This window comes from Otolemur garnettii, unplaced genomic scaffold (genome assembly GCF_000181295.1).
Source record: "Otolemur garnettii isolate 467f Iridium unplaced genomic scaffold, OtoGar3 scaffold00008, whole genome shotgun sequence".
NCBI classification, from domain to species: Eukaryota; Metazoa; Chordata; class Mammalia; order Primates; family Galagidae; genus Otolemur; species Otolemur garnettii.
Genome location: NW_003852403.1, coordinates 36,140,208 through 36,155,815, shown reverse-complemented (window position 1 = coordinate 36,155,815; position 15,608 = coordinate 36,140,208). Strand labels below are relative to the sequence as shown.

The window sequence follows — 15,608 nt, the reverse complement described above, 5'->3', positions numbered from 1 at the left end:
TTTTTTTTTTTTTTTTTTTCAGAGAGAGTCTTGCTCTGTTGCCCTGGGTGGAATATTGAGGCTTCATAGCTCAGAGCAACCTCAAACTTCTGGGCTCAAGTGATCCTCTTGCCTCAGCCTCCCCAGTAGCTGGAACTATAGGCACCTGTCAAAATACCTGGCTGTATTATTAGAGATGGATCTTGCTCTTGCTCAGGCTGATCTCTAAATCCTGAGCTCAAGCAATCCACCTACCTCAGCCTCCCCAAGTGCTAGGATTATAGGCACGAACTACTGTTCCTGGCTCTATTCAAATCTTAATGTTCTCAAATAGTGTGTTTGAATTCTCCTTGATATTTCCCCATACTGATGAAAGCTATTAGGGAAAGCTATTTCTTTTCCTTTAGGCTGGCATTTATCTACCTGAAGGTGTAGGTTTGGAGTAAGGGATGGGAGTAGACCCCATTGCAGCTGAGTGAAGTCCATCAGGAGGACTGTTCTTTTCTCTGAATTCTCATTAAATGGCCTGGATCAAAGCACATTCCTCTAAACTAAGAATTTACACATCTTCTGGGATGTGGCATACCCCCCCAGTTCAACTTCGTGTCCCTAAGGATAACAAATTCTGGTGACCCTTCTTCACTCTGATCAAACAGCATGATGGGGCTTTTACTAGGGATGGCTTCTCACTACTCTTCCTTAGGCTGGCCTCTCTCCAAACTGAGGGTCTTAATCTGAATTTTAAGGATTTTACTCACCCCTTTCCTTCAGTCCTACCTCTATAGGGTGGGATGGGTTTAGAAGTCACTTAGTACCATATTTTTTTTTCCTTGCCTCTGATCTTTTAAAATTTTTAGTTAAGGTTTTATGCCTTTTTTGTTTTATTATTGCTGGTAAAGTTTTGGCTCCTTCTTTGCCTTTCCATTTCATTCTTTTTTCTCTGAGGAATAAAAAGTCAAACTCTTTGGGAAAATTCAGAGTTTATTGTAAGTACAGACGCAACTGAAGTGATCAACATTGAGTATAATTCATGGGTCACTGTTAAAATCTCCTAACTATTCATTTTGATGACCGTAATTATCTAAAAAATTCTTTTTAGTTTTTCATAGATATATGTGTAGGGTTTTATATACACATATTAGGTAGCCAAAAAACTGAGGTGACACTAAGAGGAACATTGAATGGCAAAAAAGTACAGCAGAAAATAATTGCCTTATGATAGAGTACAGACAAGATTAGTCTTATTGGAGGCTTTGTCTCAACTTGAATAGGTAGTAAATAGGTGTTTTTTTTTTTTTAGCTTCCCTGGTGGAACATTGTATCCTGAACTTCTGTTATCAAATAGGACCTGTGTCTAACACAGTCCCTTGCAACATTCTCCTTTCCTGGTGTGCATGCTTCACATAGTTCCTTTCCCTTGAATGTTGGTGGGCCTGATCCAATCAGCTGTAGTAGTTGTAGCAGCTCTGCTGCGGGCCTTGAAGATGCACTCTCCACAAGTCCTGCAGCTACCAGGGCATGCATTTGGGCAACAACCACGTGCACTTGGAAGAGGACTGTGAGCCTCATAATACCTTAGCCCCAGCCAACATCTTAATTTAAGCCTGGTGAAACCCTAAACTCAGTTGAACTGGGCCAAGACTGTTGACTTAACCTAACTGTTAAGCCTTGTTTTAAGTCACTATCATGGTATTTATGCAGCAACAGTAAATTGAAAGAGTATATGAAATTTTAAAAGCACTTTTAGATCCATGTGATTTTCTTTCTTTTAATTCTGATTCTTTTTTTTAAGGGGAAACTTTCATTTTTTGTTTTATAATTATATACTTTCTCAAAGAGGAGGCCTTTGGTATTGTTTCTGAACTTTGTCCAATTTTTTTGCTGTTTGGTTCTTTTCTCTCTTTTGTCTACTTCTTTTTCTCAATACCGAATTTAGATTGTTTATTGGTCCTGACTGTTATTGTAGCTGGAAATACCGATGAAAATGGGAACACTAATAAAAGTGGAACCCCATTGTAACAATGATTTCAGAGAATAGGCCAACATATAGGCTAATGGCAAATGATAAAGACCAATGTGTTCTTAAAAATTCACTTTTAATATTATAAAAATAAACTTCTTCACATACATCTAGAACACTGACCAGTTCACTTAATTTCTACCAAGGGAACATAGCTATTTAAAGAAATAGAACATTTCCAGAACTCCAGATTTTCCTCATCTCTTCACACTGATTAAGAACCTCTCAACTCCCAAGGTAAGCACTACTCTTATGGTAAGCACCATAAGTTTTGCCTGGTTTTGACCATATGTTCTCTTATATTCAGCTGCTTTAACTCAACATCATGCTCTGAGAATCATCCATGATGATGATGAAGCAGTTGGTTAATGCTCATTTTATGGGACTGCACTGTATTAATATACCACAATTTATGTACCCGTTCTATTCTTGTAGAATTGTATTCATTTTACTCTTGCAGAATGGGCTGGGTTTCACTTGGGGCTCCTACCACATAATGCTGCTATGAACATTCTTGGTTAATATTCATTATATACTTGAATTGTTAGGTCATAGAATATGTATTATTCAGTTTTAGTACACATTAAAAATAGTTTTCCAAAGTTACTGTATCAATTTACATTCCCATTAGCCCTGTATGAGAATTCCATTTGCTCCATATCTTCATAGAACGCTTGGCATTATAGTTTTTATTGTCATCATATTCTTTCATTGTTTTAAATTTAACCATTCTGATGGCTAGTAGTTTCTCCTTGTGCTTTTAATTTTCATCTTCCTCATGATTTATGATGTTGAGCACCTTTTCATATGTTTATTAAAGGCCAGTAATTTTCAAACTTTGAGCCATGATCCATTATTGGGTTATGAAATCAATTTAGTGCATTAAGACCAGCTTTTTTTTTGGAGACAGTCTCACTATGTCACCCTCAGTAGAGTGCAGTGGCATCACAGCTTATAGCAACCTCAAAATCTTGGGCTTAAGTGATTCTCTTGTCTCAGCCCCTCAATAGCTGGGATTACAGGCACCTGCCACAATGCCCGGCTTTTTATTGTTGCAGTTGTCATTGTTATTTAGCTGGCCTGAGTCCTGTTCGAACCCTCCACCCTCGGTGGCTGGCACTATAACCACTGTGCTACGGGCGCCAAACCTAAGACCAGCATTTTAAAAGTCAGAAATGGAATAGTATAGAATAGCAAAAGAGTAAGGAATGGGTGTAATGGTAAGTATAGTTTGTTGAACTTTTGTTTCAGTTTCATAAATGTAAGTACTTATATATACACACATATCAGTTTCTTCTATACATAAATATATTTCTTATTATAAACTGTGATCAAAAAGTTATAAAACCCTGTAGTATATTATGCATTAAAAAAATCCACAAGTTGATTAAGACGAAACCCAAGCCCTCCCATTGAGCACAGTACCGGGAAAGAGAATAGCGGAAATAATGGGAACACGATTCATAATGATTTTGTTAGGGCCAAACTAGAAGCAAACCATTACGATGAAACATAGAAAATAAAAGTGAAGTTTTCCATACGATAAGTGTAAAAGTCTTTGTAATTGAACGGGGGAAGGCTGCTTTGACAGTGGTATGTGTAGTAAAGCCCAGAGCAATCAGTCCTAAATACTTTACACAAAGCCCTGGATAGCCAAACCTCCTTGACAGAGAAGGGCATCTGGGGAATCTGTATGTTTCAAAAGCGCCTCTGTGATTAGCAGTTTGGGGAAGTGCTAATATTGGGCTGGAGATTCTAGTGGAATTTGCCTGCCATAAGGGAGGAAGTCTCTTAGAAGAGGTGTTGTAAGTGTGAGAACCTTTTAAAGCCGAACACTCTTAAAACCACTGTATTTTCAGAATAATTCTACCCAGTTTCTTTTACTCCTGAAGTTACTCTGTAGCAGTGAAACTCAGAAGACATTTAATTAAAGACCCAGCATCTACCATTTCTATACAGTAGAATAGAAGACAGAATAGTTAATTTGCTTCCAAGCTCTGTCTATGCAGATTTTAACTCCCTAATCCTCTTTTTGTCTGAATCTATACTTCAACTGAACCCCTAAGGAGAGTTGCATACATTTCTCAATTATGTCATACTTTGGGGCCTTTGTTTCTGAGATTTACTGTATTTTAACATTTGTTTGCATTTAAAATTAATTTTTGAAGGCTTTATAAGCAATTAATGGCAAGCATAAACTATTATTGTGATAAATATTAAACATGCATATTAAGGAATATTCAGAATTGATCTAGTTTTTTCTATTTCTTTTTCTCCCTTGAAGGTAAGATTTATACTATGCAAAGTTTGGGAAACCGAATGTATAATTTGAACAAACACTTCCCTGAATACCAATATTACTTTTTATAGTAATTATAGGATTTTAAATGCTGATGAGCTCTGTTTCTTTTGTGTGAATTTATGAAAATAATAAAACTCCTTTGACAGGCTAATCATGTAAAACAATATAAGACTTAATTATCATCTTTTTAAAGATTTTATGGACCAGATTCTTTCTATTGCCAGATCACTTAGGTAATTTGGGAATTACAGAATCCTCTTACATCTTTCGTTCTTAAAATGGTGTATTTTATTTTACATGGTTACTCTAAAAAATAAAGCAAAGTTCAAAGAAAATTTAAAACCATTAAAATCTCTACAACTCACATAAAACTCAGACTGATAATTTAGCAGATGTTCTTATGGCTATCTCAGTATAGAGACACACACACACATTCTCCCTCACAAATATACATCCAGTTTTACATATAAAGGTTAACATTGCACATTATATGATATTCTGTCCTTTATCTTTGAGGGCTAGATGTCTTTTATCCGCTCTTCTTGTTGTTTCTGTGTCAGTAAATGCAGCTGTACATCATCATTTGTGATGCTTGCATTATATATGTCATGTATAATAGATGCACATGCCATAGTTTAATCTATCAATTCTTAGATTGCATCCTTTTCCCTCTATTTTGTGTTTAGTTAACATCTTTGCACATTAGTCATTTTTCATTTACACAATTATCTTATGACAATTCCTAGAAGTCTGCTGAATCAAAGGGTAAATGTTGATGTATGTTGATTTCCAAACTGTCTTCCAAAATTGCCATCTCCCGTTAGTGAAGTAATAGGATGTCTGTTTTTTCTCAATTTTCCAGTGTCAGAAGACAAAATGATCAAAACGTTTGTCATTCACGTTTGCATCTCTTTGTTTATTAATGAAGTTCTACATACTTTCAAGTGCTTTTTAGCCATTTAGTGTATCTAATTTGGTCAATTGCTTCAGTATTTTTAATGGGATGGTTGCCTTTTTTTTTGACCTGTAATAAGAGGAAAATATTAGGATATTGTTATTTCGATTCCAAGTTTGTTATTTGATCTTTAACTCTCCATATAGCGATTTTTAAATTAAAGTAAATGGCATTTGGGTATTTAATTTTGTTTATAAAATTTTTGTTACAAAATTTTTTTTTCTGTTTTATACTTTCAAGCTTTTCTATTATAGTTAAGAATGGGCTTTGTAGTCTCAGGATTGTAGAAATACCTATATTTTCTCATTGTAGCCTTAGGGTTTAATTTTTTACATGATAATCTCTGATCCATCTGGGATTTGTGTTTAATAAGATGAAAGATGAGAAGCCGCCAGTTGTCAGACTTCATGAACATCCAATATTTTACTCAATTGGATAAATCAATATTGATTTAAAATGACTCCACTTATATTAAATTCTTTTATATATGTGAATGCATTTACGAGGCTTATTCCATTCTATTGATCTATTTTAAAATAATTATACTTTTATTTCTGCAGTTTTTTTTATTGTTTCAGATTGATTGAGGGTACAAATAATTAGGTTACAGTGTTTGCAGTGTTTGTTAGGTGAAGTCCCTCTTATAATTGTGTTCTCCCCACAAGAGATGTGCTGTACCCCCTAACATTGTGCCCATTAAGTGGGAGCACCCCCATCTTCCTCCCTCTTCCCCTCTCCCCGCTCACTGGTTCCCTTGCCTCCCACCTTGAATTGATTTGAGTTTTTATCTTATGTGGGTGTGTATTAGATTGTCTACTGGCTTCATATTAGAATTGAGTACATTGGATTCTTGCTTCTCCATTCTTGTGATATTTACTAAAAAGAATGTGTTCCCGGTCTATCCAGGTTAATACAAAAGGTGTAAAGTCTCCATCTTTTCATGGCTGAATAGCATCCCATGGTATATACATACCACAGTTTGTTAATCCCTTCCTGGGTTGGTGGGTATTTAGGTTGCTTCCACATTTTGGCCATTCTAAATTGAGCTGCAATAAACAGTCTAGTGCAAATGTCCTTATGATAAAAGGATTTTTTTTTCTTCTGGGTAGATGCCCAGTAATGGGATTGTAGGATCAAACGAGAGGTCTAATTCGAGGATTCTGCATACTTCCTTCCAAAAAGGTTGTATTAGTTTGCAGTCCCACCAACAGTGTAAAAGTGTTCCCTTCTCTCCACATCCATGCCAGCATCTGCAGCTTTGAGACTCTGTGATGTGGGCTGTTCTCACTGGGGTTAAGTGATACCTCTGTGTGGTTTTGATTTGCATTTCTCTGATGAGCAGGGGCAATAAGCATTTTTTCAAATGTTAGCCATTCACCTGTCTTTCTCAAGAGAAGGTTCTGTTCATATCTCTTGCCCAGTGGTAGATGGGATTATTTACTCTTTTTTTGTTGAACTTTTTAGTTTGAGTTCTCTGTAGATTCTAGTTATTAACCTTTTGTCAGATTCATACCCTGCAAATATCTTTTCCCAGTCTGAAGATTTTTTTTTTTTGCTTTACCTGTTGTATCCTGAACTTTGCATAAGCTTTTTAGCTTAATTAAGTCCTATTTGTTTATTTTTGTTGTTGCAATTGCTGCTTAAGTCTTTGTCATAAAATCTTCTCCCAGTCCAACATCAAGAGTTTCCCCATACTTCTTTCTAACATTTTTATTGTTTCATATCTTAGATTTAAATCTTTTATCCATATTGAGTCAATTTTTGTTAAGTGGTGAAGGGGTGGGTCCAGTTTAAGTCTTTTACATGTGGTTATCTGGTCCTCCCAGAACCAAGTATTGAATAGGGGTTCTTTTCCCCACTGTCTGCTTTTGTTTGGTTTAAAGATCAGATGGCAACTAGAGACTGGTTTGCTCTCTTGGTTTTCTATTCTGTTCCATATGTCTATGTCTCTGTTTTTGTGCCAATTTCTGTAGCTTTATACTATTTTTTAAAATAGGATAAGTATCCTTTCATTATTTTCCATATTATCTGTCCATTTTGCATATTGATTTAATGAAGTTTAAAATCATTTGAACAAATTAACAAAAAAGTTCTACCCGGCTGTTCAATTGAAGTGAATAATATTTATAGATTAATTGATTAATTAGTGCTTTTATAATACTGGATTTTATTATTGAAGAAAAAAAGTTATTATTTCCCTCATAGATTTAAGTATATTCCTTATATATCTAAGTAGCATTTATAATTTTCTTCACATGGGCGTTAGCTATTTTAAAAGATTTTTCCTAGATATTTTCAGTTTTTTATTGTTGTTAATGGAATAATTTACCCCATAATATTTTCTTTCTTTCTTTCTTTTTTTTGAGACAGAGCCTCAAGCTGTCTTCTTGGGTAGAGTGCTGTGGCATCACAGCTCACAGCAACCTCCAACTTGGGCTTTAAGTGATTCTCTTGCCTCAGCCTCCCAAGTAGCTGGGACTACAGGCACCTGCCACAATGCCCGGCTACTTTTTGGTTGTAGTTGTCATTGTTGTTTGGCAGGCCTGGGCTGGATTCGAACCTACCAGCTCTGGTGTATGTGGCTGGTGCCTTAGCTGATTGAGCTCCAGGTGCTGAGCCCCCATAATATTTTCTAATTGTTAATGGTTAAAATATAAGCTATTGGCTTTTGTTTATTTATTTTCTATCCAGACACTTAGTGAACATTTTTTTTTCTAGTTGATTTTTTGCCTTCTGAAGTCTCACCAAGTAGGACTCAGAAGAATAAAGAAATAAATATAGCTACCTTATTGCAGGATGTGACTTGAAACTATGAGAGAATAGAGCCTGAAATAGGACAGAGTTTATAGAGTAAAATTTATACATCCAGAACAGACGGGATATGGGCCAATTCTTATCACCGAAACATGTCAGGTTAAGTACACTAGAATGAGATTACCTTATATTCTAATAATATTAGAGTCCCTCTGTATTCAGTTAATATCTTAGGATTAATCTTTATGAATTCTGTATTATTGACGTAGGCAGGATTTTTACATAAGGTTGAAGGTATAGTTCCTCCTTCCAGTAAGGAAAATGTAAGGGAATTGAAAGGAAAACTGAACTAACTTCATCAAAATAGTCTACTACAGTGTGAATTACAGGATTTCTAATTTTTTTTATAATGCACAAATAAAGTATAACTTTTTTTCTTGTGAGTTAATCTACCTTTCAACACACACTTGTCCCAACTATCTGCCCTATAACCCCCCAGTGACAGGTAAGATGGTCTGACAATGCCATCTGGTGGCCACCTGAAGAACTGTGTGAATTAACCTCTACCTGTTGGATTCCACTCCTTGGTGAACCTGAGGCTCCATCCTGGGTTGGTGTCTTGGAGACAGATTTGGGGAGCAAGCAGTTTACCATAGGGCTATAGACAGGAGGAAAGGAAATCAACCTAGGCAAGGGTCCTGGGGGGAGTTGGGAACAAGGAAGGACCTAAAAAGCCATGTTCATATGAACGAGTAGAGAGCCAAGACTAGATCCAAAAAGAGGTCTGCAAAGCACTTTGAGAGCCCCTAAAGCAAGCAGAGAAGAGAGACTTTTTTTTTAATGAAATGTCTGCATTCAGCCTCTGGGAAGGAGCAGCTTAATTTGGGGTATTCAGGCGGTTCTGACACCTTTCTACACTTTTCTGACACTTTTCTTATTTTCCTTTTTTTTTAAGAAATATTTTTTCTCAAATATTTTTATAGTTTGAAACTCAGAGAATTCCACATAAGGCAAATCCTATTTTGTTTCTTACTTCTCTCTTTCCCCCGTCTCTTGTCCTTTTCCTTGTTCCTTCTCTGCTTCTCTTCTTCCTAATTCCTTTTCTCCCCTTTCTCCTTTTTATTTCCTGGCTCTTATTCTTGCCTTCTCAGGAAAGCCTCCCTCTTTCTTGTCCTTCATTCTACTTGTGAGCCACATCATACTCCTAACTACAGTTGTAAGCCTAAGGATGGTGCTTGGGGTCGGCTTTACCAAGAGGGAAGAACAGAGGTTGTAAAGTAAAGAATCAGTGCCAAGAACGCCTTTTCTTGGAAGGGTTCAGGAGTCACCATGGGCTCAGTCCTCCCCTTCACCTCATGTGATTTCTCTGTGTGCCTGCATTCAAGATTTTTGTCTTTTATTCATTGCCTTTTCTCCAGCATTTGGAGTAATACTTGTCATGTAGAAGATGTCCCCTTAGGATATGTTGAAGCAACCAACAGGTATTTGAGATGAATGAGCACATCTGGCTTATTTCTTTTTACTATATTTCCATTTTGTTTGGTTGTAAGTATTGCGATGATGCTAATTTTCATTGTGAAAATGTGATTTTGGACTTCTGTGGGTTAATTTAGGTATCAAGGGTATTTCCAGCAGAAATTATTTTTTTTTTAGTTCAGACCTACCAACTGGCTGACTTTCAGAAAATAACCTTTTGGGAAATTGGACTCTCTGTGCCTTTTCTTTTTATGCTTCAAGATTGTGGATTTTTTTTATATCTGTGAAGGAAGTAAAACAACAAAATGACCAGCTTTTGCCTGTCTTTGCTTCTCAAGCGATCTTTGCATCCTTCTCAAAATAGAAGGCAACAATGTTAAATCTAGAGGAAGCCACAGATGTAGAAAGCTGAAAAATATTAAGCATTTGGCAAATCATCTTACTGTGTATGTTTTCTGTTTGCTGAGTTTCTTTTACATTATAAAACTGATAACAGGGATAGAGAAATATTTATTTCCTATATAAAACTCAGCACTGAGGAAATGGTGGATTTGCCTGATATTTTTCAGAATTATGCCTTTTCTTGTGATCCTCCTCAGACCAGGAGAGGCAAGCTGTTTTTATTTTATAGATTGTTCCTCTGACATTGCTGTTGTGTGAGAATATTCTGGGTGAGGAAAAAAAAAATGATCACTTTCCACTTTTCATTTCAAACCTCTAGAATTTCCACAGTAGTGCACAAATCTCTGTGATCTTAAAGAAAAAGAGTGCAAAGAGGAAGTTAAAATGAATTAAAAGCTGGCTTAAATTAAGACAGCTGAGATCAGTGGGTGTAGAGTATCAGAGCGTCGTAGACGTTCCTTAATTTTTAAGGATGTGTCAGAACATCTCACATCAGGCTGGATGTCGGTTCCCGGCTGATTTTGGCGGCTCTGCTCAATGGCATGGGGGCGGGGAGGGGCAGGTGTTTAAGTTCTTTGGCTGTGTGGATTGTGTGAAGGTACAAAGTATGAGAAAAACAGGGAGTAGCTTTCGATTCAGAGGACGCTCAGGCTGCCTCCTGTCGGTGCCCCTGGCTAACTGTCTGACCCGAAATAAAATAGGTAGCCCCTCAGAGCCTTAGTTTACCTTTCTGGAAAATGGGAACAATGATGCCTACTTAGAAGGGCCGTGGCGAGGATTGGCACTGATGCCTGGTGACAGCCCTTGCGCAGTTGAGCAGTTATGGTCACCGAGTTCACCTGTTGCCTGTCCACTTGTCCCCTAGGTACCTCGGGATCACGAGGCCCCTGACATACCCTGTGCGGCAGAACGGGAAGTGCATGGCCAAGATGATTCTCTCCGTCTGGCTGCTCTCCGCCTCCATCACTTTACCCCCGCTCTTCGGCTGGGCTCAGAACGTGAACGACGACAAGGTGTGCTTGATCAGCCAGGACTTCGGCTACACCATTTACTCCACCGCCGTGGCGTTTTACATCCCCATGTCGGTCATGCTGTTCATGTACTACCAGATCTACAAGGCCGCCAGGAAGAGCGCCGCCAAGCACAAGTTCCCCGGCTTCCCGCGCGTGCAGCCGGACAGCGTGGTGGCCCTCAACGGCATGGTGAAGCTGCAGAAGGAGGTGGAGGAGTGCGCCAACCTCGCGCGGCTGCTCAAGCACGAGAGGAAAAACATCTCCATCTTTAAGAGGGAACAGAAGGCAGCCACCACGCTGGGCATCATTGTGGGAGCCTTCACCGTGTGCTGGCTGCCCTTCTTCCTCCTGTCCACAGCCAGGCCCTTCATCTGCGGCACCGCCTGCAGCTGCATCCCGCTGTGGGTGGAGAGGACATTTCTGTGGCTGGGCTATGCAAACTCTCTCATTAACCCTTTTATATATGCCTTCTTCAACCGGGACCTGCGGACCACCTACCGCAGCCTGCTGCAGTGCCAGTACCGGAATATCAACCGCAAGCTCTCGGCCGCGGGCATGCACGAAGCGCTGAAGCTGGCCGAGAGGCCCGAGAGGCCCGAGTTTGTACTGTAAGGTCATTTATCACTATTTTCCTTTTATTCCTGCTCCCCACCCCCATTTGATATAGCTTCTTGAAACACATTGCAGAAAGCTTCCTAAATCAGTATCTGGCTTCTTTTCTACTCACCTGTCAGATTTGAATTCATTGTAGTGTAGACTCCAGTCTGCCCCACCCAATCAAACTTCCAAAGCCAGAAAGAGGTGGGTATTTGGATTGGAAGATGAGACTGATTTGCTGGTGAATTGCAGTTACTGTGACTGATGACAGGGAAGGTGATATTATCCATCTTTTCTCCATAAAAGGCATCCAAATTAGATCCTCAGATTTGAATTCCTGTAATGTTTTCGTTGCTATTCTGTTTTCCTCCAGTACAACTCTTTTGATGACTTCATCCTTCACTGATAAATTCTTCTTTTGAGGAAAGAAACAAAAATGATCTTTCCACTGTGCAGTTACATTCATGTGGGCTGAAAGGAAGCAGCCTGGGCAAAAGGACAGTGGTGGGTGGGGGAGAGGTCAGGACGGAGTAAGGACTTAGAATCCACAGATCAGGAAGTGCTGCTGGTCATCCTGGCAGCTGAGAACTGGTAAGAGTTGCTGAGTTTTATCTAGGAGGCCCACTGATTTTCCAGGAAGCAATTAGAGCAGGGGTGTTGGGAGCTGAAAAAGGATTGCTAAGGACTGGAAAGAAAATTGAAGTGAGCCACATGTTAACCAATTGGCATTGCAAAGAAGGAAGGAAACAGTGTAGCAGTTAGAGTCCTCAGCTAGACCAGCGAAGACTTTGTTTTACATTTAAATCAGAGAAGATACCTTTATGTTTGAAAGCCACCCAAGAGAAAAGAGTTGGACTGAGGAATTGGAAGGTGTCCTTTAGAGAGTGAGCAGAGTAGTGTTGTATGTAACAGAGGAGGCCTTTCTCTTCACTGAAAGCCTGGCAGGAAGGAATTGACCAGAGAGCGGGGGCCACTTTAGCTCAGAGGTAGCTTCCTGGTCATCTTATCCAATCCCTTCACTGGACAGAAGAGGTAGTGGAGACTTGGAGAACGACATGTCCCAAGTTTACCTAGTGTCACAACTAAGTCTAGGTTGCATATCATCCAAATCCTAGTACAACACACTTTTCATATACTGGACTGCCTTTCCTTAAAACTCAACGTTGGAAGAGGACAGCTGTGCTATTTCTTGAGCTGTGTGTACATTAATTAATTTTTATTTCTACTGTATACATTCCTTTTTACCTACTAAATTGTATATAATATAAAAAGTAGCATTTAAGAAAAAAATATGATTTCAGGTTCTAGAACATGTATTATGAGCAAACCCAGGCAGTTTCCTAAGCCTGTAAGATTCTGTTGAATTGACCACTAGGGTTTGCTCACCAGATTATGATTTCCTTCAGAGAAGAAGCTATGTATTCGATTTATTTTTGCAGAATCTAGCACAGTGACTGATACATAGTAGATTATAAATAAAAATAATAACTGCAAACAATTACTGAACATCTACTATATGCTGTACACCATGTTAGCTGCAGAACACGTACTGCTAGGGTCCCTAGAGTCCCCAGTTTTCATGAGAACAACTTGAGGTTCAGGAACATAAACTCACTGACCTAAGGCACATGGCCTCTAAGTGGCAGATCTGGTATGAATCACCCCAGTGCATGGTCTTTTTTTTTCCTTTTTTTGGGGGGGGGGGAATCCTTGAGGATATAGAGAGCCAGGTCACACTGCTGCATTTGCTGGATAAAGTCCCTGTAATAATAGTGTCCTGTCCCTAAAAGGTGTGTCACACATTGTGTCCCTCCCTCTCTCCCCGATTCTTCTCTCCCTGCCGTATACTAGCATCAATTGTTATCTTCTGTATTAATTCGGATGCAGTTGAAATACATTCTTCTTGGAGAAGCAAGAGTCCAATGTACTCAATTCTGATATGAGGACAATTGATGCCAATGCATGTTCTTGACCATTATGCAATACTACTTGTCAAATGGTTTTGGTTTCTAGGCAGTGAAGAGCCACTGAATGTCTTTGAGCTGGAATTATAGTCATCAGCTCTCTAGGAAGATAAGTAGAATGACCTTTTACTGTAAGTTAAGTTTATTATACTTACTGCATTATGGAAGGACATCTAGACAGAGTCTGGTTTCTTAGATGAAAGAAATAGGCAAGAATATTGAGAGAGATTTAGGGCTTTGGCTGAGTGATTTGAAAGTGGGAACTGGTGAGGACCATGCAGAGTTTCTGACATAATAGCTTTGGATTAGTGAGTACTGCTAGATAAGGGCTTTGAAGCAAGTATTTATGAATAAACTATTGGTCTTGATAAGTTAGCAATTTTAGGTGCTATATAGCCTTATCTTCTGAAAGCAACTATTTACTGCAACATGTAGCAAGGTGATTTCTGCCTGGTCCTAGGATTATCTAGCACAGGAAAGGGAAAGCATGTTGATTTCAGTTCTCAGGAGCAACACGTGGAGGGATGTGCTTGAGGAAGTTCCCTCTGGCAATAGTGAGCAGGGCAGACAGAAGGAAAGACGAGTGGCAGGGTCCAGTTAAGCGGCCAGTGTACAAACTAGGAAAGAACAAAGTCATGAACTAAGTAACACTAATGGATTATTTGCATGACTCCCATAGTCAGAGAACTTGAATAATTTTGTTGATTATTTTAGCTAATGTTGATAATTCACAGATAGTTCAGATAGCTCACGAAATTATATTTTTTAAAATATAACTCAAACAGTTTTTCCAGTTTAAAAGTATGAAATCCACATTTGCTGAGGATTCACTGTCAGGCATTATGTGGAGCACTCTGTGAATTTTATCACTTAATCCTCAAAACTTTTTGATAGCTTAGCTTTCTTCATCTCTATTCCAAAAATAACAAAACAAGGATTTGGAGAGGTCAAATAATTTCCTCACAGTCATACAGATAGATGAGGGTGGTAGAACTGGATTTGAGCCCAGGAAGTCTGTGTTCAAAAGTGCTTTTAACTTCTATGATACCGCGCCTTTTATAAAAATAAATCAGCTAATATAAAGTCCAAGGATATTTGCCTTTGTATCTTTAGCTAGCCCAGAGGCCTGGGTGCTGTTTTCCTCTTAGACAAGCCAGAGGTTAGCAAACTTTTACTGTGAAGGGCCAAATAATAAATACTTTAACCTGTGCTAGCTATAGGGTCTCTATCAAAACTGCTCACCTCCACCTTTGTCATCAACATAACTAACAAATGGATATAGCTCTGTACCAATAAAACTTTATTTACAAAAAGAGGCTGCTGGCTGGATTTGGCCCACAGGCCATAATCTGCTGTCCCCTCTTTACATCTCTCACAGTTTGAATTTATAATTACAAAATATTGACATCATTTAGGAGGACTGGTCTAAAAATATCCATGAACTTTAGGAAATTTCTAGCGATGGAGCTATTCTGTGGTCGCCATGTATTGAGGAGGATACACAGAGTTTATGCTATCTTTTCTATTTTGTGTGTGCGTTTATTGAATACACTGTAAATACAGGTATGTGCTGCTATGGTCTGAATGTTTATTCCTCCATCCCACACCCCAATTCATATATTGAAACCTAATCCCCAAAGCAATAGTATTAAAATGTGGATTTTTTAAGGGGTGATCAGGTCATGAGGGAAGAGCCCTCATGAATGGGATTAGTGCCCTTACAGAGCAGGCCTGAGGGAGCTGCTCTCTCCTGCCATCCTGCAAGGTGAGGGCACAGCTACAAGGTGCCATTATGAAGCAGAGTAAGCCCTCAGCAGACACAGGATCTGCCGGTGGCTTGATCTTGGACTTCCCAGCCTCTAGAACTATAAGAAATACATTTCTGCTGTTCATAAGCTATCCAGTTTATAGTTATTTTGTTAGTGTAGCCTAAATAGACTAAGATATATGCATATTTATCCTTTTTTAGAATAAGGAAAGGTGGAGGCAAGAAAAGGTTTAAGATTCAAAACAAAGGCTCGGCACCTATAGCTCAACCAGCTAAGGTGCCAGCCACGTACACCTAAGGTGGCGGGTTCGAATCCCCAGCCCGGACCCGCCAAACAACAATGACGGCTGCAACCAAAAAATAGCCGGGCGTTGTGGC

General features: G+C 38.8%; 1 protein-coding gene across 3 annotated transcripts in view; it reads left to right on the top strand.

The window, feature by feature from the left end:
* HTR7 (5-hydroxytryptamine receptor 7) overlaps positions 1-15,608 on the top strand; it is a 95,114-nt gene that overhangs the window by 75,083 nt on the left and 4,423 nt on the right. For 2 of the 3 annotated variants that reach the window (XM_003783692.2, XM_023509614.1), the window contains exon 2: positions 10,754-11,509. In XM_003783692.2, coding sequence (XP_003783740.1) covers positions 10,754-11,509 — 756 coding nt within the window. Of the gene's footprint in view, positions 1-10,753; positions 11,515-15,608 lie in introns of all 3 variants that reach the window. The other variant, XM_012801350.1, reaches the window with a different exon arrangement.